This window comes from Ranitomeya imitator, chromosome 4 (genome assembly GCF_032444005.1).
Source record: "Ranitomeya imitator isolate aRanImi1 chromosome 4, aRanImi1.pri, whole genome shotgun sequence".
Lineage (NCBI taxonomy): Eukaryota > Metazoa > Chordata > Amphibia > Anura > Dendrobatidae > Ranitomeya > Ranitomeya imitator.
The window spans coordinates 702,043,490-702,067,466 of NC_091285.1; the positions used below are offsets into that span (position 1 = coordinate 702,043,490).

The 23,977-nt window shown below is 45.0% G+C and overlaps 1 protein-coding gene across 2 annotated transcripts in view; it reads right to left on the reverse strand.

The window, feature by feature from the left end:
- LOC138677398 (sulfotransferase 2B1-like) overlaps positions 1-23,977 on the reverse strand; it is a 100,001-nt gene that overhangs the window by 65,771 nt on the left and 10,253 nt on the right. The window contains exon 2 of one of the 2 annotated variants that reach the window (XM_069767491.1): positions 6,784-6,925. The exons of the other annotated variant lie outside the window; for it this stretch is intronic. Coding sequence (XP_069623592.1) covers positions 6,784-6,919 — 136 coding nt within the window. The 5' untranslated portion in view covers positions 6,920-6,925. The remainder of the gene's footprint in view (positions 1-6,783; positions 6,926-23,977) is intronic. 2 annotated transcript variants of the gene reach the window in all.

Genomic DNA, 23,977 nt, shown 5'->3' on the forward strand with positions numbered 1-23,977 from the left:
ATGCACGCCAACCGCCATCTTACTTCTGCCGATCTTAGTGTAGGGAGAGGTTGCCGCAGCAGAAGAAGGGATATAGTTAGGGAGGCAAGATTAAGCCCCGAAACTGCTTGTGCTGTAGCGATTTCCACTGTCCAACACCACCATTTGTTTGCAGAGACAGTGGAGGCTACATTTCTGTGCATCAGCTCTGTAGCTTATAAGGCTCCCTGATAGCTGCATTGCTGGTTGCACGCCGCTGTGCAAACCAACTGCTTTTTTAAAAGCAAAAATCCTGTTGCTCCTTTCTGCACAGTTAACTTGTTTATTTGTCCACACTTTTGTGTGCAGCAGTCCTTTTTATTGCTGCCATACTTTTCCTCAAATCATTGTAGGGAGATTGAAATTGTACTACAGTCCTTGTATTTTTTCATATATCTTCCAGCCACTTTCTGCCACTTAGATTGCGTTGTTTTATACACAGGGCCTGAGTTTTGGGTAAGTCTCCCCGCAAAAAAGGGAGTTTCAAATTCTTACAAAGTGGATCTACTGCAGTCCTGTTAGTTTGGTGTATGTCAGCAAGCAATTTTCTGCCACTTAGATTGCGTTGTTTTATACACTGGGCCTGAATTTTGGGTCAGTCTCCCCCAAAAAAGGAGATTTCAAATTCTCAACAAGTTTATACACACCTTCTACCTTGTTTTACAGTACCATATAACGGTTGTTTTTGGTTAGATTTTCCAAAAAATGAGGAAGTCTGGTGGAAGAGGCCGTGGGCGGTCGTTGCAAGCTGGTACTGATGGTGGTGGTGGAAGTGGAGCATCTGGTGGTAGTGGCAAAAGCACAATAGCACCTAAGGCTGGAGGTGTTGAGCCAGCGTCATCGTCTGGCTACACGAGGCCTCAAAGGCTCCATTATCTAGGAGTAGGAAAACGTCTTTTAAAGACGGAGCAGCAGGAAAAAGTTTTGGCTTTCCTTACTGACTCAGCCTCTAGCACTTTCGCCTCCTCTTCAGAAAGTTCCAAATATAAAAGCAGCGAGTCGTCAGTGGATGCTCCTGGTCAGGAACAAGACATTTCCTTGTGTCCTTCACCCAAACCAAAAGTGAAGGATGCGGCAGGCGAAACTACAGGTTACTCCATGGAGCTCTTTACACATACCGTGCCTGGGTTAAAACGGGTAATTGTTAACTGCTCATTACAAGATGAATCGGACATGGAGTGCACTGATGCACAGCCACAGCTAGATTATAATGCTGTTCCATTGACTCAGATCACTATATTGCCCTCGCAGTGTACTGAGCCAGAATCTGACCCTGATGAAACTATGGTGCTCCATCCTGAACGCTATAGCACCTTACACGGTGACCCAGAGGAAGGTACACATGACATTGAAGAGGAGATAGATGACCCAGTTGTTGACCCAGATTGGAAGCCATTGGGGGAAGAGGGTGCCGCTGCCAGTAGCTCTGAAGCAGAGGAGGATGATCCGCAGCAGCCATCTACATCGCAACAGCGGTCATCAGTTTTCGGACAGCGTGGCCATCCGGTGAAAGTAGCACAGCGTGCAATGCCTGTAAAGGTATTCCATAGTAGGAAGAGTGCAGTGTGGCAATTTTTTAACCAAGATCCGAATGATCAGTCAAAAGTTTTCTGTAAGAAATGCTCAAAGACCTTTAGCAGAGGGAAGAATCTTCAAAATTTAAATACAATGTGCATGCTTAGACATTTAACCAGCATGCACTTGCAACCCTGGACTAACTACCAAACGTCCCATACCGTTGGTGCACCTGCTCAGAATGAAGGTAGTCAGCAACGTTACATTGCTTCCCTCACTGTAAGCCCACCGGTTAGGACACCACCAGCAGCAAATGTGGAGGTATCGTCGCAAGGCCAAAGCAGTCAGGGAATCACAAGGTTATTTGTAGGAAACACTGTATGTAGGCCAACATCGAAAATACCATCACCAAACCTCTCTCAATCCGCCATGTCCACCACCACCCCCACTAGTTCGACCATATGCACCTCTCCAGTCCAGCTCACCCTACAAGAGACTCTTGATAGGAAAAGAAAGTACTCGTCCTGCCATTCGCGTACACAGGGTTTGAACGCCCACATTGCTAGACTAATCTTGTTAGAGATGATGCCCAACTGGTTGGTTGAAAGCGAAGCATTCAAAGCCCTGATGGCCTATGCAGTACCACACTATGACCTACCCAGTCGACACTTCTTTGCGAGAAAAGCCATCCCAGCCCTCCACCAGCATGTCAAAGACCGCATTGTCCATGCACTGAGGCAATCAATAAGGGAAAAGGTGCACCTCACAAGAGATGCATGGACCAGTAGGCATGGCCAGGGACGTGACGTGGGTTAATGTGGTGGATGCAGGGTCCACAGGGGACAGCCATAGTGGGACTGTTCTGCCTAGCCCACGGTCTACGAAACAGTTGGCTGTAGGCATTTGCAACCCCTCATCCTCCTCCTCCGGAAGCGAAAGCTCGTCCACAGAGCGCAGTTGCACGACCACTTCATCTGCAGCTGCCAGTTTTGCACACGAGGTGTCCCATTATCGAACAGCTAGTGGGAAGCGTCAGCAGGCTGTGTTAGAAATGAAGTGTTTGGGCGACAACAGACACACCGCGGAAGTACTGGCCGAGTACTTGCAGCAACAAACTCAGTCATGGCTAGGCAGTGTACATCTTGAGGCAGGCAAGGTAGTCAGTGATAACGGAAGGAATATTATGGCTGCCATAGCCCTTTCAGAACTTAAACCCATACCTTGCCTGGCTCACACCTTAAACCTGGTGGTGCAGTGCTTCCTGAAAAATCATCCGGGGTTACCAGCCCTGCTCCTGAAGGTGCGAAGACTTTGCTCGCACATCCGCCGGTCGCCCGTACACTCCAGCCGTTTGCTGAACCATCAGCGTTTGCTGAATCTTCCCCAGTACTACCTAATAATCGACTTTGCAACAAGGAGGAACTCCACACTGCTCATGGTTCAGAGGCTGTGCGAACAGAGGCGTGCTGTGATTAATTTGTGGGAGGATACACATACACGGGCAGGCAGTTGGATGGCAGACATGGAGTTGTCTGGTGTGCAGTGGTCGAAGCTCCAAGACCTCTGTCAAGTCCTTCAGTGTTTTGAGGAATGCACATGGCTGGTAAGTGCAGATGACACCATCATAAGCATGAGCATCCCTCTAATGTATCTGCTGATGCAAAGTTTGATGCACATTAAGGAGCTGGCGTCTGCAGCCGAGGAGGAGGGAAGCCTTGATGACAGTCAGCCATTGTCTGCTCAGGGAACTCTCCTGGATGAGGTGGTGGATGAAGAGGAGGTGGAGGAGGAGGATGATGGGAATAAATATTTATGGGAGGAGGATGCTTCTCAGGGGGCAATAGAAACTGGTGGCGTTGCAAGGTCAGGTACAGGGTTTTTGCGGGACACAAGTGAGGTTGATTTGCAAGAAAGTGCTCCTCAACCCAGCACAAGCAGTGAATTGACACCTGGAACATTGGCCCACATGGCTGAGTATGCCTTGCGTATCCTAAAAAGGGAACGCCGCATTATCAAAATGATGACCGATGATGATTACTGGTTGGCCTGCCTCCTGGATCCATGATATATAGGAAAATTACAAAATAGCATGCCACATGAGAACCTTGAGCAAATATTGGCTACCAAACAAGCAACTCTTGTAGACCGTTTGGTTCATGCATTCCCAGCACACAGCGGCGGTGATGGTTCTCAGACGAGCCGTAGGGGGCAACATGGCAGAGGAGTTAGTGGTGCACAAATCCGAAGTGGTGTTGGAGAGAGGGTTTTATGACCAGGTTGTGGAGTGATTTCGCATTGACCGCTGACACGACAGGTAGTGCTGCATCGACTCAAAGTGACAGGAGACAGCATTTGTCCAGTATGGTTACCAACTACTTTTCCTCCCTTATCGATGTTCTCCCTCACAGGTCATTCCCCTTTGATTACTGGGCATCTAAAATAGACACCTGGCCTGAATTGGCAGAATATGCATTACAGGAGCTTGCTTGCCCTGTTTCTAGTGTGCTATTAGAAAGAGTCTTTAGTGCTGCTGGTTCAATACTGACTGAAAAAAGGACAAATCTGGCTACCCAGAATGTTGATGATCTAACCTTCATTAAAATGAACCAATCATGGATTTCAAATTATTTTGCCCCTCCTTCTCCTGCTGACACGTAGCTTGCCTGAAAAATCTTCTCCAATTCCTCCATTTGCAGATGCTGAATGTCCACCATAGGCCATTTTTATACCACCATAAATGGGCTGACTCCCCCCACAGGGCCGTGGTCACCACCTGGCGCAAGCACCCATGCAAGTGCCATTTGCCTGGACACACCATCGTAATATGAGGTGCCCTGTGCCAGTACTGCTGCCCACGAGAGAGTGTTCCACCCCGCTCAAACAGTGCTCTACCACTTGCAATACTTACCTCTCCCTGCTCCACCACTGTGTAGTCTGTGATGTTAAATCCTTCAAAGGCTCTGCCAAAACAAATTTGTTGAAATGATAGATGATAGTTAAAATATACAGGGGCCTTAGCCTCCATTTAGACCAGTTAATACTTTGCGCCTACTACCACTGTCTGCTACTCAGCAGAGGAGCCCACCCCTGTACCTAGGTATGCCGCCTCTTTAGTCTTGTTACCAATTTTGAACTGCTTTTAGCCTACTTTTGTATTTTGGGCCTACTACCTGTGTCTGCGCCACTCATTACAATTGTCCTCCACTGAACAAAGCAATGCCGCCTGTTTAGTCCTGTTACCAATTTTGAACTGCTTTTAGCCTACTTTTTTTTTTATTTTCGGCCTATATCTGTATTTCCTCCTCATCCTGCCCATTGCCCAGCCACTGCTAGATGAGTCTGCTGTTACATTGACCCAGACCACTACATTCCCCTTCCACGCTACACAGCCAGAATCTGACCCTGCTGAAAGTCAGGTTCCCCTTCCCGCATACTATACCACCTTACACGGGGACAAAGAGGAAGGTGCAGATGAAAGTGCAGGTTCCTTCATCAGGTGATGGGAGGAATACTCGTTGGCACTGGCACAGGGCCCCTCATAGTACGCAAAAGTGTCTCTGGCAGTGGGAGGCGCCACCTGCCGTCAAACACACCACCGTGCTATGAGGGGCCCTGTGCCAGTGCCAAATAGTGGGCCCCCTTTGCTTGCTCAGGATCGCAGCACTTGCAAAGTTGAAATACTTACCTCTCCCTGCTCCCTGAGACAGCCCTACTCCTCCACAACTTTAGCCAAATGACCCCCTGTTTTCAATTCCTAGCTATTATTATAAAGTAACTTAAGATTGACAAGCTTAAGAAATAAGAATTGATGTTTTTGGCATTAAAATGGGCACTGTAGGTGTTTTCCTGGCCTCCACTCTCTGCCGACTTTGATTCCCTTTTGACTTGCATTGGGTTTCGTGCTTCGGTCGGCCCCCGACTTATTGCAATAATCAGCCGATTTCACCCGACCCGACTCTTGATAAAGTCGGGTTTCGTGAAACCCAACTCGATCCTAAAAAAGTAAAAGTCGCTCAACTCTACTGATGAGCACTTGGTTCACTATTTATAGAAAAAAAAGACATCATCTAATCATTCAGTAATCACCCTAGCCAAATTAATATTATTATCTATTATTTCATTTTTGCACGTAGCTGAACAGTGGGGCCAAATAATCAATGTAATTGATGGGCATTTGTCAACCCAATCTGACACTAGTTTAAAATATTTGTGGAGCTGTTGTCAAAGTCAGAAACACACATTAGCTTGTAAATTATACAATCTCTTGCCCACTCGTGCCGCTTACACCTAAAGAACATCTCTAGAATCCGCCCTTTTCTCACCATGGAAACAACAAAAACCCTCACTGTCGCCCTGATCCACTCCCGCCTGGACTGCTGTAACGCTCTATTAATTGGCCTCCCCCTCACTCGACTTTCCCCTCTCCAGTCCATCCTTAATGCAGCAGCCAGGGTCGTCCATCTGACTAATCGTTACTCGGACGCGTCCGCTCTTCGCCAGTCGTTACACTGGCTACCCATTCATTACAGGATACAATTCAAAGTACTTGTTCTCACCCACAAAGCTCTCCACGGTGCGGCACCCCCTTACATCTCCTCCCTCATTTCTGTCTATCGGCCTAACCGACCACTGCACTCTGCAAATGACTTTCGACTAATCCGTACCTCCCACTCCCGACTCCAAGACTTCTCCCATGTTGCGCCAATTCTCTGGAATGCTCTACCCCAAGATATTAGGACCATCCACAATGGACGCATAGTTTTAGGTGCTCGCTCAAAACACATTTGTTCAGAGAGGCCTATCAGGTTCACTAATCAGTCATTTTATGTTTGTGTGTGTGTAGCCCATTCACTATCCCCATCTACCCCCCACCCCCTGAAGATGGCCGGACCATCATTGTAAATACATCAATGTAAATACACACCTGTACTTTGCATCTCCCCCACCTCATTGTAGATTGTAAGCTCTCACGAGCAGGGGCGGCTTATTGTGCTTTATTATTGTATTGTTAACATTGTTACTTATGACTGCTGTGTTTGATACTGTTAAACTGTAAAGCGCTGCGGAATATGTTGGCGCTATATAAATAAAGATTATTATCATTGTTATTATTAAATATTACTTTGTATTTAAAATATAGTAAAAGAGAAAACAAGGAAAGTGTGAAAAAAAACACTGACAATGCAGAAGAGCTGTATTATCTAAAATGAAATGATTTGTATTTAATCTTTGACTTTAATAATCCTTCACCTGATTTTGGATAGGTTATATTATAGACGTCATCATCTCTAACTTGAAATTCATTTTCCACAAACTCCAGAACTTCCTTAGACATTGATTGGTTAGGGTAAAGGACTCCCTTGTATTCAAAGTGAAGATCCGACATGTTTTACTTTAAAAGAGATAAAAAATGAGGTCACAATAAGGGAATATGCATACTTCGAGCTATTGACCCCACACAGCCCCCTACATACAGTGGCTTGCAAAAATATTTACCCCCTTGGCTTTTTACCAATTTTGTTAAATTACAACCTGTGTTTAAATATTTTTATATTCTGATCTGTGTGATGCATCAGCACTAAATAGTCTAAGTTGGTGCAGTGAGGTGAGAAAAATATAGGCATAAATTAAATTTTTGGGAAGAAATAACTAACAATTGTATTCACCCTTTTTGCTATGAAGCCCCTCCAATTTTTTGATACAATTATTACCAATATAAGTCACATGCTCAGTGAAAGGAGATGCACCTGGGTACAATCTACAATAAGTGTCACATGGTCTGTCAGCATACACTCACTTTTTCTGAAAGGGCATAGAGGCTGCAACACCATAAGGCCATGTTCACACTATAACAGAACATGCAACATATAACATACAACATATAACGGACAGGGAGTATGCGGTTTATTATTTTTAGTTTTTTTGCAGGCGATCGAGTATGGTGAGAATGGTTAAATTAAGAATATTAAAATACTTTTTTCTGGCTGTGTCTTTACTTTTTTTAAACTCTTTCACTACTATTGGTTTAACAATGGATAGGCGTCTTATTGACGCCCCTCCATTATTAACCGGGCTTAATGGCACCTCACATTAGCATGGTGACATCAACCCCTTATTACCCCATATCCCACCGCTACTCGGGAGTGGAAAGAGAGGGGCTAAGTGCCGGAATTGGCGCATCTTTCAGGTGCACCTTTTCTGGGGCGGCTGCCGACTGGTATTTGTAGCCGGGGGGGGGGGTGGGGGGCAATATCCACGGCCCCTCTCTAGGCTATGAATATCAGCCCTCAGCTGTCTGCGTAGCCTTTCTGGCTATAAAATATAGGGGACCATATGTCATTTTTTGGGGGGTCCACCTATTTTAATAGCCAGTAAATGCTACACAGACAGCTGTGAGCTGATATCCATAGCCTAGAGAGGGGCCATGGGTATTAACCCCTTCCCAGGCAACAAATATTGGCCCCCAGCCGTCGGCTTTCCCCCTCTGGAGCAGAAAATTGCGCGGGAGCCCACGCCATTTTTTTCTGTTTTTTTTTTTTTAAATAAACATTCATTAATAAACATAGGCCTTGCTATTATGTATCTATGGATATATCTATGGATGGATAACTATGGCTATTTTCTGGATTTTTAAATCTATAGATATATTTATAGATAGATAGAGTTGATTTAACCCCGGATTGCACCTGATGGCCACACGTTTCATCTGTTTTTTGGCCGGATCCATCAGAAAAGCTGTTTCCGGCGGATGGAGAAAACATACAGAAGAAAGTTTTTTCTGTCCTTCGAAGAAACGCACAGCGATGGATCCGGCAAAAAGCGTATGAAACTGAGATGTGCATGATTTCAATGGAAAAAAATTATGAAAAACCGGATCCAGAGGCCGGATTCATAATTTCACATCTCAGTTTCATATATTTTTCGTCGGATCCGTTGCTGGCGTTTTTTCGATGGACAGAAAAAAACTTTCCTCTGTATGTTTTCTCCGTCTGCCGGAAACAGTTTTTTTTTACAGATCCGACAAAAAACGGATGAAATGTGTGGCCATCAGACGCAATCCGGCGCTAATACAACTCTATGAGAAAAAAACAGATCCGGCAAAAAAAAAACAGATCCGTTTTTTTTCAAAACTTGCCGGATTATGCCTGACAGCAAAAACCTGATGTGTGAAAGTAGCCTAACTATCCATATATCTATCTACATCTATCCATAGATATATCTATCTACATTTATCTATCTCATTCCTTTTATCTATCTGTCAATCTGTCTATCTATGTGTGTTAGGGCAGTCCCACACGTCCAGATAATTCCGGTACCGGAAAAATCGGTACCGGAATTATCCATGTCCGTGTGCCCGTGCGTTTCTGTGGCACATCAGTGTGGCACACGTGCGGCACATGTGTGCCGCCCATGTGCCGACTGGGCACCACACGCACCGTGCAGGAGACAGCGCTAGAGATAAGCGCTGTCCCCCCCACGTGGTGCTGAAGCCGCGATTCATATCTTCTCTGCAGCAGTGTTTGCTGTAGAGAAGATATGAATATTCCTTTTTTTTTGTTTCTCGTGTTTAACATAAAGATCCCTGTATCCACCCCCCTCCCACCCCCTTTGCGCCCGCCCGCTGTTATTAAAATACTCACCCGGCTCCCTCGCTGGCGCTGCTTCCTGTCCTGGCTGCACCTTCTACTGTACGTGGGGCCGCCGATTACAGAAATGAATATGCGGCTCCACCCCCACGTGACTGCTCATACAGTAGAAGGTGCGGCCAGTACAGGAAGCAGCGCTAGCGAGGGAGCCGGGTGAGTATTTTAATAACAGCGGGCGGGTGCACAGGGGGTGGGAGGGGGGTGGGGACAGGGATCTGTATGTTAAACACGAGAAACAACAAAAAAAAAGGATTATTCATATCTTCTCTACAGCAAACACTGCTGCAGAGAAGATATGAATCGCGGCTTCAGCACCACGTGGGGGGGACAGCGCTTATTGTAGTGCAGTCTCCTGCACGGCACATGGACTGCACACGGACAACGCCCGTGTGCGGTACGTGTTTTACACGGACCCATTGACTTAAATGAGTCCGTGTAATCCGTGCGCTCCCACAAACACTGACATGTCTCCGTGTTTGGCACACGGAGACACGGTCCGCAAAAAATCAATGACATCTGCACAGATGCATTGATTTCAATGTGTCTACGTGTGTCAGTGACTCCGGTATGTGAGGAAACTGTCACCTCACGTACCGGAGCCACTGACGTGTGAAACCGGCCTTATGGAGTGTGGGTTGGAAAAATGTAAAAGAGGAAGTTGTACAAGACAGGACATCACATTTTTTTTTTTTGTTCAATAATACATCTTTATTAGCTTTCAAAAACACATACAAAAATGCATCAAAACCGGGCAAAAATGCATCAAAACCATGCAAAAAACGCACCTGCATTTTCTGCCAAGAGCTGCGGATTTAGTGCAGAAAAATCCGCAGGCAAATCTGCAATGTGTGCACATAGCTCAAGGCCTCATCATGGTGCTTGTGGTGATCTCATTGAGGTCACTGAAGTTCATTGAGCTGCTCTCAATGAAATGTAATAACACAGTTCCATGACCAGCTGTAACCTCTATGACGTCACCGCTCCTCACTGAATTTATGATTGCAGCACCTCATTGTATTCTGGTTTTCAGCCAGGATGATCGCATCAAGGCACCGCTCAGGTTGAAAACCTGGTATCGCTGAGATGGATTACGACATGGGACAGAATGTTCAACAGTTGAGGGATATTGTTATTTATTAATTTTTACTTTTTATATTGGACATGTGCATCAGAGGATTACCTTCATGCATGGCTGGACTGACCATCAGGCACTTCTGGCAAATGCCAGACGGGCCGTTGGCAGTAGTGGGCCGCTCAAATGTGCCGCTGTCAGCACACTCCCCCCGCTGTCATCAAACTCCCCCTCGCATTCAACTATACCAGCATCTATGATGCCAGTACAGTTGAATGCAATGATGGAGGAGAAAGCATCTGCTGTCGCTGCCTCTCCAATCATTCCCCGCTCTGCCTCTGACACTGCGGGTGCACGATGACGTCATATCATTGCGTACCCATTGTGTGTCGGGCGGGCAGACTGCAGCTGCTGAGATGGGAGCCAGGAGCAGCACAGGGCACGACGAGAGGTGAGGAGAGTGGTTTTTTTTTTAAGTGATAACTGGATTGTGGGGCTATTGGGGGGCTGTATTACATTCTATGGGGGCTGGCTGTATTACATTTTATTGGGGCAGTGCTGTATTGCATTCTATAGGGAAGGGCTGTGATGCATAACATTCTAGGGGGCTGTGCTGTATTGCTTCCTATGGGGGGCTTCATTAAATTCTATGGGGACTGTGCTGTGTTATATTCAATGGGGGCTGTGCTGTATTACATTCTATGAGGGCTGTGCTGTATTACATGCTATGGGGGCTGGCTGCATTACATTCTATGGGGCCTGTGTTGTATTACATTCTATGGGGGCTGGCTGCATTGCATTGTATGGGGGCTGTGCTGCATTACATTCTATAGGGGCTGTGCTGTATTACATTCTATGGGGAAATCCTGTATTACATTCTATGGGGGCTGTGATGTATTACATTCTATGGGGAAGGGCTGTATTACATTCTTTGGGGCTGTGCTCTATTACATTCTGTGATGGCTGTGCTTTATTACATTCTATGAGGGCTGTGCTGTATTACATTCTATTGAGGGGCTGTAATAAATTGTAGGGGGGATGTGCTGTATTACATTCTATAGGGGGGATGTATTACATTCTCTGGGGGATACATTATATTCTATGGGGGGCTGTCTTATACTCTACGGGGGGTGGGCTTTATTATATTCTATGGGGGGCTGTATTACATTCTATGGGGTGCTGTATTATAATCTATGGGGGCTGTATTACATTCAATGGGGGGCTGTATTACATTCTCTGTGGGCTACATTATATTCTATGGGGGCTGTATTATATTCTATGAGGGGTGATTGCATCATACTCTATGAGGGGGCTACATTATATTCTATGGGGAGCTGCATTATACTATATGAGGAGGGCTGCATTGTATTCTGTGGAGGCTGCATTTTGCTCTATGAGGGGGCTACTACATATTATATATGCAGGGGCTGCATTATACTATATGAGGGGGCTGCACTATATTCTTTGGGGGTTACATTCTACTCATGTGGCTACAATATATTCTGTGGGGTGGCTGCATTATTCTCTGGGGTGGCATCATTAAACTATATGTGGGCTGTGTTATACTGTATCGATGACTATGGGGAATACATTATACTATATGGAGAACTATGGGGTGCATTATACTATGGGAAGTGAATGGTACTACATGGATGACAATGGTGGGGCATTATACTATATGGAGCACTATGAGTAACGTATTATACTATTTGGAGAACTGAGGAGTGTTTTATACTATATGGAGGAATTGCAGTGTATTTTAATATGAAGGACTAGGAGGAGTGTATTATATTGTATGAAGGACAGGGGAGTGTATTATACTATATGAGGACTGAGGAGTGTATTATACTATATGGAGGACTGAGGAGTGTATTATACTATATGGAGAACTGAGGAGTGTAATATACTATATGGAGACTGAGCTGTGAATTTTAATATATGGAGGACTGAGCAGTGTATTTTAATATATGGAGGACTATGAGGAGTGTATTATACTATATGGATGACTGAGGAGTGTATTATACTATATGGACCACTGAGGAGTGTATTATACTATATGGAGGACTGAGGAGTGTATTATACTATATGGATGACTGAGGAGTGTATTATACTATATGGAGGACTGAGGAGTGTATTATATTATATGGAGGACTGAGGAGTGTATTATACTATATGGAGGACTGAGCAGTGTATTTTAATATATGGAGGACAGAGCATTGTATTTTAATATATGAAGGACTATGAGGAGTGTATTATACTAAATGGAGAACTGAGGAGTGTAATATACTATATGGAGACTGAGCTGTGAATTTTAATATATGGAGGACTGAGCAGTGTATTTTAATATATGGAGGACTATGAGGAGTGTATTATACTATATGGATCACTGAGGAGTGTATTATACTATATGGAGGACTGAGGAGTGTATTATACTATATGGATGACTGAGGAGTGTATTATACTTTATGGGGGACTGAGGAGTGTATTATACTATATGGAGGACTGAGGAGTGTATTATACTATATGGAGGACTGAGCAGTGTATTTTAATATATGGAGGACTATGAGGAGTGTATTATACTATATGGATGACTGAGGAGTGTATTATACTATATGGACTACTGAGGAGTGTATTATACTATATGGAGGACTGAGGAGTGTATTATACTATATGGATGACTGAGGAGTGTATTATACTATATGGAGGACTGAGGAGTGTATTATACTGTATGGAGGACTGAGGAGTGTATTATACTATATGGAGGACTGAGCATTGTATTTTAATATATGGAGGACAGAGCATTGTATTTTAATATATGAAGGACTATGAGGAGTGTATAACACTAAATGGAGAACTGAGGAGTGTAATATACTATATGGAGACTGAGCTGTGAATTTTAATATATGGAGGACTGAGCAGTGAATTTTAATATATAGAGGACTATGAGGAGTGTATTATACTATATGGAGGACTGAGTAGTGTATTATACTATATGGAGGACTGAGGAGTGTATTATACTATATGGAGGACTGAGGAGTGCATTATACTATATGGAGGACTGAGCAGTGTATTTTAATATATGGAGGACTATGAGGAGTGTTTTTTCTATATGGATGACTGAGGAGTGCATTATACTATATGGACCACTGAGGAGTGTATTATACTATATGGAGGACTGAGGAGTGTATTATACTATATGGATGACTGAGGAGTGTATTTTAATATATGGAGGACTATGAGGAGTGTATTATACTATATGAGGACTGAGGAGTGTATTATACTATATGGAGGAGTGAGGAGTGTATTATACTATATGGATGACTGAGGCGTGTATTATACTATATGGAAGACTGAGGAGTGTATTTTAATATATGGAGGACTATGAGGAGTGTATTATACTATATGGATGACTGAGGAGTGCATTATACTATATGGACCACTGAGGAGTGTATTATACTATATGGAGGAGTGAGGAGTGTATTATACTATATGGAGGACTGAGCAGTGTATTTTAATATATGGAGGACTATGAGGAGTGTATTATACTATATGGATGACTGAGGAGTGCATTATACTATATGGACCACTGAGGAGTGTATTATACTATATGGAGGAGTGAGGAGTGTATTATACTATATGGAGGACTGAGCAGTGTATTTTAATATATGGAGGACAGAGCATTGTATTTTAATATATGAAGGACTATGAGGAGTGTATTATACTAAATGGAGGACTATGAGGAGTGTATTCTACTAAATGGAGGACTATGAGGCGTGTATTCTACTATATGGAGGAGTGAGAAGTGTATTCTACTATATGGAGGACTGAGGAGTGTATTATACTATATGGAGGACTGAGGTGCACATTATAATATATGGAGGACTATGGGGTGTATTATACCAAACAAGCAAAATGCTGCCTATTCATCAAGTGATTGAATTGTTTATGTGGGAACCGAAATCCTTGTTCTCAGCAGCACATTGCCTGTGTAAACTGTAGATGTGCTGCTGATAACATGATACTGTATGGGAACAGATTGACCTAATTGTGATTGTTCTGTTCCCTTCATTATTTCTCAGTTGGTGTAAAGAGGCCGGAAAACAAGTGAACGACTTCAGCATTGTCGATCACACTCGATTAGTGGCCTGAGATCAGTGCAAGTAAATACAGCAGAAAAGCTTTGCAGGGAGACCAGGCAAGGATGATAACAGTTATAGTTAGCAACTGGCGCCTGGGAATAGTGCTAACTACTGCTTTTCCCAGCTGCCAGAGCATTTAATTCTGGTATGTGTAAGGATTTTTAGGGTTGATGTCAGCTGTGTAATGTCTGCCGCTATCAATCCCTAGTGTAAGTAATGGAGAGGTGTCTATCAGACACCCCCACTACTAGCCCAGACCTGGCGAGATCCAGCGACTCTGAAGAGTGGTGACGGTAGTAACAGTACTGCTCTTCACAGTCGCCAAGCTCAGCGCAAGACACGGGATATCTGAAGAGCGGTGAGGTTACTGATGTCACCGCTCTTCAGAGCCACTGGGACTCATCGTGCTGCGCAGCGGAACCAAAAGTGGCTGTAGGCAAAGTTTATGGAGCATCAGAATGAGGTTCGATAGCCTTTGGTCGTGACAATCCCTTCATTATCTATGAGATCCAGTAATGTAGGTAAAGTAGCGGCTTTTCTTGGTACTGCAACTAAGAGCAATAAATAGGACTGAGCTGTAATGCTGGATACAGCTGTAATTATATGTTATATAGTCGTGTTACACTCCCCTCACTTCTTGTAACCTACAAGTGTACAAAGATATTATGCAGTCACCATGTGACAAGTGGGCCTGTGTACCTTCAAATGCCAGGGCTGAACTTTAGTCCCAGTCCGGTCATGCCTGCATGTCAGGGAAAGGTGAGCGATATGGTTGTTTATTTTTTTTTTTTTTTTTTACAGGAGATAAGGGCTTCAATACATTTGGCATAAGGTGAGTATAACTGCTTTTATTTTTAAACAAATGTGTAAAACAAGGTGCTTTGTATCTCAAATAAAGTGGGAAGAGCAGAGCTAAGCACTAGATATAGCGCATCTTATGGGCCATTTCTGAGGTGGCTGAGAGTTGATGTTAGTGGCCTGAGGGGGACAATATCTCTAAACTCTTACCAGCACAGCTGTCTGTTTAGCCTTTGCTGGTTTGAATTTCTAGAGGGACTCTGCAACATTTTTTTTCTGGGGTCCCAGGAAACATATTGGAGCTGTTATTAATAGCCTGTAAACCTTATAGGGTATTTTCACTTGTCCCAGATTATTAAGGTCAGCCCCCAGCCTTTGGCTTTGCCTCTGCTGGTAATGAAAATTTTGTGAGACCATCACTGTCTCCTGGTCATACTGATCTCAAGGAGACTGGGCAGCAATGGTGAGAGCTGTCTTCAGCATCCGTAGTCACCTGAGATCAGCGCAAACTGCACCGCTTCTCCCCAGATGCTGGCAGCTGAATACAATTCCCATGTGTAGGTTTTTTCAGACAGACTCAAGGTTTGAAAAATCTGACAAGTGCGGACCTACAATACAGACAAAAAGTTTGGACACACCTTCTCATTTAAAGAGTTTTCTATATTTTCATGACTATGAAAATTGTACATTCACACTGAAGGCATCAAAACTATGAATTAACACATGTGGAATTATATACTTAGCAAAAAAGTGTGAAACAACTGAAAAATATGCCTTATATTCTAGGTTCTTCAAAGCAGCCGCCTTTTGCTTTGATGACTGCTTTGCACACTCTTGGCATTCTCTTGATGAGCTTCAAGCAGTAGTCACCGGGAATGGTTTTCACTTGACAGGTGTGCCCTGTCAGGTTTAATAAGTGGGATTTCTTACCTTATAAATTGGGTTGGGACCATCAGTTGTGTTGAGCAGAAGTCTGGTGGATACACAGCTGATAGTCCTACTGAATAGACTGTTAGAATTTGTATTATGGCAAGAAAAAAGCAGCTAAGTAAAGAAAAATGAGTGGCCATCATTACTTTAAGAAATGAAGGTCAGTCAGTCCGAAAAATTGGGCAAACTTTGAAAGTGTCCCCAAGTGCAGTGGCAAAAACCATCAAGCGCTACAAATATACTGGCTCACATGAGAACCGCCCCAGGAAAGGAAGACCAAGAGTCACCTCTGCTTCTGAGGATAAGTTTATCTGAGTCACCAGCCTCAGAAATCGCAGGTTAACAACAGCTCAGATTAGAGACCAAGTCAATGCCACACAGAGTTCTAGCAGCAGACTCATCTCCACAACAACTGTTAAGAGGAGACTTTGTGCAGCAGGCCTTCATGGTAAAATAGCTACTAGGAAACCACTGCTAAGGACAGGCAACAAGCAGAAGAGACTTGTTTGGGATAAAGAACACAAGGAATGGACATTAGACCAGTGGAAATCTGTGCTTTGGTCTGATGAGGCCAAATTTAAGATCTTTGGTTCCAACCACCGTGTCTTTGTGCGACGCAGAAAAGGTGAACGGATGGACTCTACATGACTGGATCCCACCGTGAAGCATGGAGGAGGAGGTGTAATGGTGTGGGGGGGCTTTGCTGGTGACACTGTTGGGGATTTATTCAAAATTAAAGGCATACTGAACAAGCATGACTACCACAGCATATTGCATGTTATTCCATCTGGTTTGCGTTTAGTTGGACCATTATTTATTTTTCAACAGGACAATGACCCCAAGCACACCTCCAGGCTGTGTAAGGGCTATTTGACCGAGAAGGAGAGTGATAGGGTGCTACACCAGATGACCTGGCCTCCACAGTCACCAGACCTGAACCCAATCGAGATGGTTTGGGGTGAGCTGGACCGCAGAGTGAAGGCAAAAGGGCCAATAAGTGCTAAGCATCTCTGGGAACTCCTTCAAGATTGTTGGAAGACCATTCCCGATGTCTACCTTTTGAAGCTCATCAAGAGAATGTCAAGAGTGTGCAAAGCAGTCATCAAAGCAAAAGGAGGCTACTTTGAAGAACCTAGAATATAAGACATTTTTTCAGTTGTTTCACACTTTTTTGTTAAGTATATAATTCCACATGTGTTAATTCATAGTTTTGATGCCTTCAGTGTGAGTGTACAATTTTCAGTCATGAAAATCCAGAAAAATAGGTGTGTCCACACTTTTGGTCTGTACTGTACATTGAATACAATATATGTGCGTATGTCCGTATTTGCGATCCTTAAAAATGGACCCATCCCATATAGACATAAAAAACAAACTTATGAATATGGACTCAAAGGAAAAGTGCAATAAAAAATGTTTTTTAATAAATAAAAAAATGTAAGTTATTAAGGTTTTAATTTTTTTTTAAATATTATAATTTGTTTTAAATTAACTAAGATATGAAAAATAATTTGAAAGGTTTGGTATTTCCACTTTAAAACACTAGATCGAGAAGGAGATGAAATTTGCCATGAATCTTGTGTACAACTAGCTCATATTATGACAGCAGTAAATGGCTGAATCTGCTCACATGTGTCTGACATCACTGCTCTCCTCCCCTTCTGTGTGTTTGTAAAAAGATTAGTGTGACCTCCCTGTGTCCACAATATTACTACTTCCTTATAAGTGGAACAATTTAACCAAGGATGTGTATCATTCAGGTAATGAAATGAAGTAGGTACCGTAGATTATTACTTTTTTTTAATATATAATTTTTATTTCACAACAATGTATAAAAATGCATAAGAACTAAAAAATACACATAGGTGCTGGAAATGATGAACGTTGTGCCAGATATTCAAAGACAGCTCAAAGTTATAAATAAATCATAATACAGTCAGAACAGGTGCGACGCTTAAACATTTCTTGCTGCTATCAGTTACATTCATTTTACCACAAACTTTCCCTTATCCTGGATAGACCATGTTGCTGCCAGGCACGAAAATTTTGAAGGCCTAATTTATTCTGTAATATGGTGCTGATTATTAAAGTGCACATGGTGCCTTTCTAATACATCTACAAATAGACCGCCACCCCAGTTTCTGAAGAAGTTTCTAATGCCTGCCAGAGATGATCTGCCGCTGCACACGATGGAGTACCTCTGCCCCGACGCGTGTTTCATTCCACTTTTTCGAGAGGCATGTCAGGGCAGGGGGCATCCAGGTTTAAATACTCACATCAGCCAATCATGAGCGAGTGGATCAGGAAGTCTCTGTCAGGGCCGCAAATTTAGCCCTAAAATAAAAAAAGGTGGCTTCATGCAGTTCAAAACTGCTACCATGACTCACCAGGCGGCCTAGCTTGTTTCAGGGGGGGACAGTTGTAATGTGTGGCGCAGACAGAGACAGACAGACAGAGGCCTAAAATAAAAAAGGTGAGTTCATGCAGTTCAAAACTGCTAGCAGGACTAACCGGGCGGCCTAGCTTGTTTCAGGGTGGGGCAGTTGTAATGTGTGGCGCAGACTGACAGACAGACAGACAGAGGCCTAAAATAAAAAAAGGTGGCTTCATGCAGTTCAAAACTGCTACCAGGAATAACCAGGCGGCCTAGCTTGTTTCAGGGGGGGAGAGTTGTAATGTGTGGCGCAGACAGACAGACAGACAGACAGAGGCCTAAAATAAAAAAGGTGGTTTCATGCAGTTCAAAACTGCTAGCAGGACTAACCAGGCGGCCTACCTTGGTTCTGCGTGGGAGGACAACTGTTATGAGATGCTGAAAAAGTTACTAGGCAAAAAGAAGTAAGTAGGCTACATGCAGTTCACAATTGGTAACAGGAGTACACAGGTGGCATAGCTTTGTTCCGCGGAGGACACCACTTATAAGTGGCTGACACAGTTAGTAGGCCAAAAAACTAAATTGGGCTAAATGTCTGACGAGGAATTGTTCATAAATAAACTGGTGGTATAGCTAGGTAGAGAGGTGGGCTCCTCTGCAGAGTTGCAGACAGTGGTATTTGGTGCAAAGTATTAAGGGGTCTAAATGGAGGCCAGGGCCCCTGTATATTTTTACTATAATCTATCATTGCAACAAATTTGTATTGGCAGTGCCATTGAAGGATTTAACAGCACAGACTACACAGTGGTGGAGCAGGGAGAGGTAAGTATTGCAAGTGGTAGAGCACTGTTCGAGCTGGGAGGGACACTCTCTCGTGGGCGGCGGTACTTACACAGGGCCCCTCATATTACGACGGTGTGTCTGACGTTGGTTGTGCACCACCATCATCAGAGACACTTCATTGTACTATGTGGGACCCTGTGCCAGTGCCGTCGCCCAAGAGTGGGCACACACACCTGTCCAGGCAAACGGCACTCACACGGGTGCTTGCGCCAAGATGTGACCACGACCCTTTGGGGGGCGTCCGTCCATTTAGGGAGGTATACAAATGGCCTATGGTGGACATTCGGCACCTGCAAATGGCGAAATTGGAGCAGTCAGTAAGAGGAGGCCAAATACAAGAAATTATTCTGGCAAGCTACATGTCGGCAGGGGAAGGTGGGGCAAAATACTTTGAAATCCATGATTGGTTCATTTTAATGAAGGTTAGATCATCAACATTTTGGGGAGCCAGACGTGTCCTTTTTTTGGTCAGTATTGAACCAGCAGCACTGAAGACTATTTCCAAGAGCACACTAGCAGCTGGGCAAGCGAGCTCCTGTATTGCATAGTCTGCCAATTCAGGCCAGGTGTCTAGTTTAGATGCCCAGTAATCAAAGGGGAATGACCTGTGAGGGAGAACATCAATAATGGCGGAAAAATAGTTTGTAACCATACTGGACAAATGCTGTCTCCTGTCAATTTGCATTGATGCAGCAGTACCTGTCGTGTCTGCGGTAATTGCAAAATCCCTCCACAACCTGGTCATAAATCCCCTCTGTCCAACGCCACTTCGGTTTTGTGCACCTCTAACACCTCTGCCATGTTGCCCCCTACAGCTCGTGTGAGAACCATCAGCGCCGCTGTGTGCTGGGAATGCCTGAACCAAACGGTCTACAAGAGTTGCTTGTTTGGTAGCCAATATTTGCTCAAGGTTCTCATTTGGTATGATACTTTGTAATTTGCCTTTGTATCGTGGATCCAGGAGGCAGGCCAACCAGTAATCATCATCGGTCATCATTTTGATAATGCGAGGGTCCCTTTTTAGGATATGCAAGGCATAGTCTGCCATGTGGGCCAATGTTCCAGGTGTTAATTCACTGCTTGTGCTGGGTTGTGGAGCACTTTCTTGAATATCTACATCACTTGTGGCCCGCATAAACCCTGTACCTGACCTTGCAATGCCACCAGTTTCTATTGTCCCCTGAGAAACATCCTCCTCCCATAAATATTCAGCTCCATCATCCTCCTCCTCCTCCTCTTCGTCCGCCACCTTGTCCTGGAAAGTTCTTTGAGCAGACAATGGCTTCCCTCCTCCTCGGCCGCAGACGCCTGCTCCTTGATGTGCGTCAAACTTTGCATCAGCAGACGCATTAGTGGGATTCTCATGCTTATGATGGCGTTGTCCACACTGACCAGCCGTGTGCATTCCTCAAAACACTGAAGGACTTGACAGAGGTCTTGGAGCTTCGACCATTGCACACCAGACAACTCCATGTCTGCCATCCAACTGCCTGCCCGTGTATGTGTATCCTCCCACAAATACATGACAGCACGCCTCTGTTTGCGCAGCCTCTGAAGCATGTACAGTGTAGAGTTCCACCTTGTTGCAACATCGATTATTAGGCAGTGCTGGGGAAGATTCAGCGATCGCTGATGGCTAAGCATACGGCTGGAGTGTACGGGTGACCGGCGCATGTGCGAGCAAAGTCTGCGCACCTTCAGGAGCAGGGCTGGTAAATCAGGGTAATTCTTGAGGAAGCACTGCACCACCAGGTTCAAGGTGTGAACCAGGGAAGGTATGTGTTTCATTTCGGAAAGGGCTAAGGCAGCCATAAAATTCTTTCCGTTATCACAGACTACCTTGCCTGCCTCAAGATGTACACTGCCCAGCCATGACTGAGTTTCTTGCTACAAGTACTCGGCCAGTACTTCCGCGGTGTGTCTGTTGTCGCCCAAACACTTCATTTGCAGCACAGCCTGCTGACGCTTCCCACTAGCTGTTCTATGATGGGACACCACGGGTGCAACACTGGCAGCTGCGGATGGAGTGGTCGTGCGACTGCGCTCTGTGGACGAGTTTTCGCTTCTGGAGGAGGAGGAAGAGGAGGGGCAAACGCCTACAGACAACTGTTTCCTAGACCGTGGGCTAGGCAGAACTGTGCCACTATAGCTGTCCCCTGTGGACCCTGCATCCACCACATTAACCCAGTGTGCCATAATGGACACGTAATGTCCCTGGCCATGCATACTGGTCCATGCATCTGTTGTGAGGTGCTCCTTTCTACTGACCGATTGCCTGAGTGCATGGACAATGCGTTCTTTGACATGTTGGTGGCGTGCTGGGATGGCCTTTCTCGCAAAGAAGTGTTGACTGGGTAGGTCATAGCGTGGTACTGCGTAGGCCATCAGGGCTTTGAAAGCTTTGCTTTCAACCAAACGGTAGGGCATCATTAGTCGAGCAATGTAGCCGTTCAAACCCTGTGTACACGGATGAGTACTTTCTTTTCCTATCGAGAGTCTCTTTTAGGCTGAGCTGGACTGGAGAGCTGCATATGGTGGAACTAGCGGGGGTGTGGTGGACATGGCAGATTGAGAGAGGCTTGGTGATGGTATTCTTGATGTGGGCCTACCTACAGTGTTTCCAACCAAGAACCTTGTGATTTCCTGACTGCATTGGCCTTGCGACAACACCTCCACATTTGGTACTGGTGGTGCCATAACCGGTGGGCTTCCAGTGAGGGAAGCAATGTTGTGTTGCTGAGTAGCTTCAATATGAGCAGGTGCACCAACGGTACGGGACGTTGGGTAGTTAGTCCATGCTTCCAAGTGCCTGCTGGTTAGATGTCTACGCATGCACGTTGTATTTAAATTTTGAACATTCTTCCCTCTGCTAAAGGATTGGAGCATTTCTTATATATAACTTTGGACTGATCATTCGGATCTTGGTTAAAAAAATGCCACACTGCACTCGTCCTACTATGGAATACCTTTTCAGGCTTTGCACGCCGAGCTACTATCACCGGATTGCAACGCTGTCCTACACCTGTTGTGGTTTTTGACACATGTTTTGGGCCTGATACGGACCTGTCAGATGACAGCTTTTGCGATGTAGATGGCTGCTGCAGATCATCCTCCTCTGCTTCTGAGCTACAGGCAGCGGCACCCTCTTCCCCCAATGGCTGCCAATCTGGGTCAACAACTGGGTCATCTATCACCTCCTCTTCAATGTCATGTGCACCGTCCTCTGAGTCACCGTGTAAGGTGCTATAGCATTCAGGACTGGGCACCATAGTCTCTTCAGGGTCAGATTCGGGCTCAGTACACTGCGAGGGCAATGTAGTGATCTGAGTCAATGGAACAGCATAATAATAAAGCTGTGGCTGTGCATCTGTGCACTCCATGTCCGATTCATCCTGTAATGGGCTTTTAACAATTTCCCTGTCTAACCCAGGCACGGTATGTGTAAAGAGCTCCATGGAGTAAAGTGTAGTGTTGCCTGCCACATCCTTCACTTTTTATTTGGGTGAAGGACACAAGGAAGCAACTTTTTCCAGACCTGGAGCAGCCACTGACGACTCGCTGGTTTTAAATTTCGAAGCTTCTGAAGAGGAGGTGAAAGAGCTAGAGGCTGAGTCAGCAAGGAAAGCCAAAACTTTTTCCTGCTGCTCCGGCTTTAAAAGCCGTTTTCCTACTCCCAGATAAGGGAGCCTTCGAGGCCTTGTGTAGCCAGACGATGACGCTGCCTCAACACCTCGAGCCTTTGCTGCTATCTTGCTTTTCCCACTACCACCAGATGCTCCACTACCACCACCACCATCAGTACCAGCTGGCAACGACCGCCAACGGCCTCTTCCACCAGACTTCCTCATTTTTGCAGAAATGTTACCAAAATAACAACCGATATATGCTACTGTTAAACAAGGTAGAAGGTGTATATTAACTTTTGGAAAATTTATATCTCCTTTTTTGGTGGGAAGACTGCAGTGAAAAACAGGTCCTGTGTATTACACCATACAATGTACAAGGTAGAACGTGGCCGGCAGATATACGCCAAACAGAAATCACGTAGATCCACTTAGGCTAGGTTCACACTAGCGTTGCGCCGCCCTGCGTCGGCGACGCAACGCGCGACGCACGTAAAAACGTTTTGCGACGCGTGCGTCGTTTTTGACGAAAATCGGACGCACAGAAAATGCTACAATGTAGCGTTTTCTTGCGTCCGACGCTAGCGTCGGAAACGACGCACGTGGCGAAAAACGCCACCAAAACAACGCACGCGTCCCCTATGTTAAACATGGGGGCGCGTCGCCACTGCGTCGCCGCTGCATCGCCGGCGCAACAGCGACGCACATTGGCGGAACGCCAATGTGAACGTAGCCTTAGTGACAATTTAAAGCTCCCTTTTTTTTGGGGGGGGGGGACTGCAGGAAAAAACAGGCCCTGTGTATTACACCACACAATGGACAAGGCAGAACGTGGCTGGCAGATATACGTGAAACAGAACTCACATAGATCCACGTAGTGGCAATTTAAAGCTCCCTTTTTTTGGGGGGGAGACGTCAGGAAAAAAACAGGCCCTGTGTATTACACCACACAATGGACAAGGCAGAACATGGCTGGCAGATATACGCCAAACAGAACTCACGTACATCCACTTAGTGGC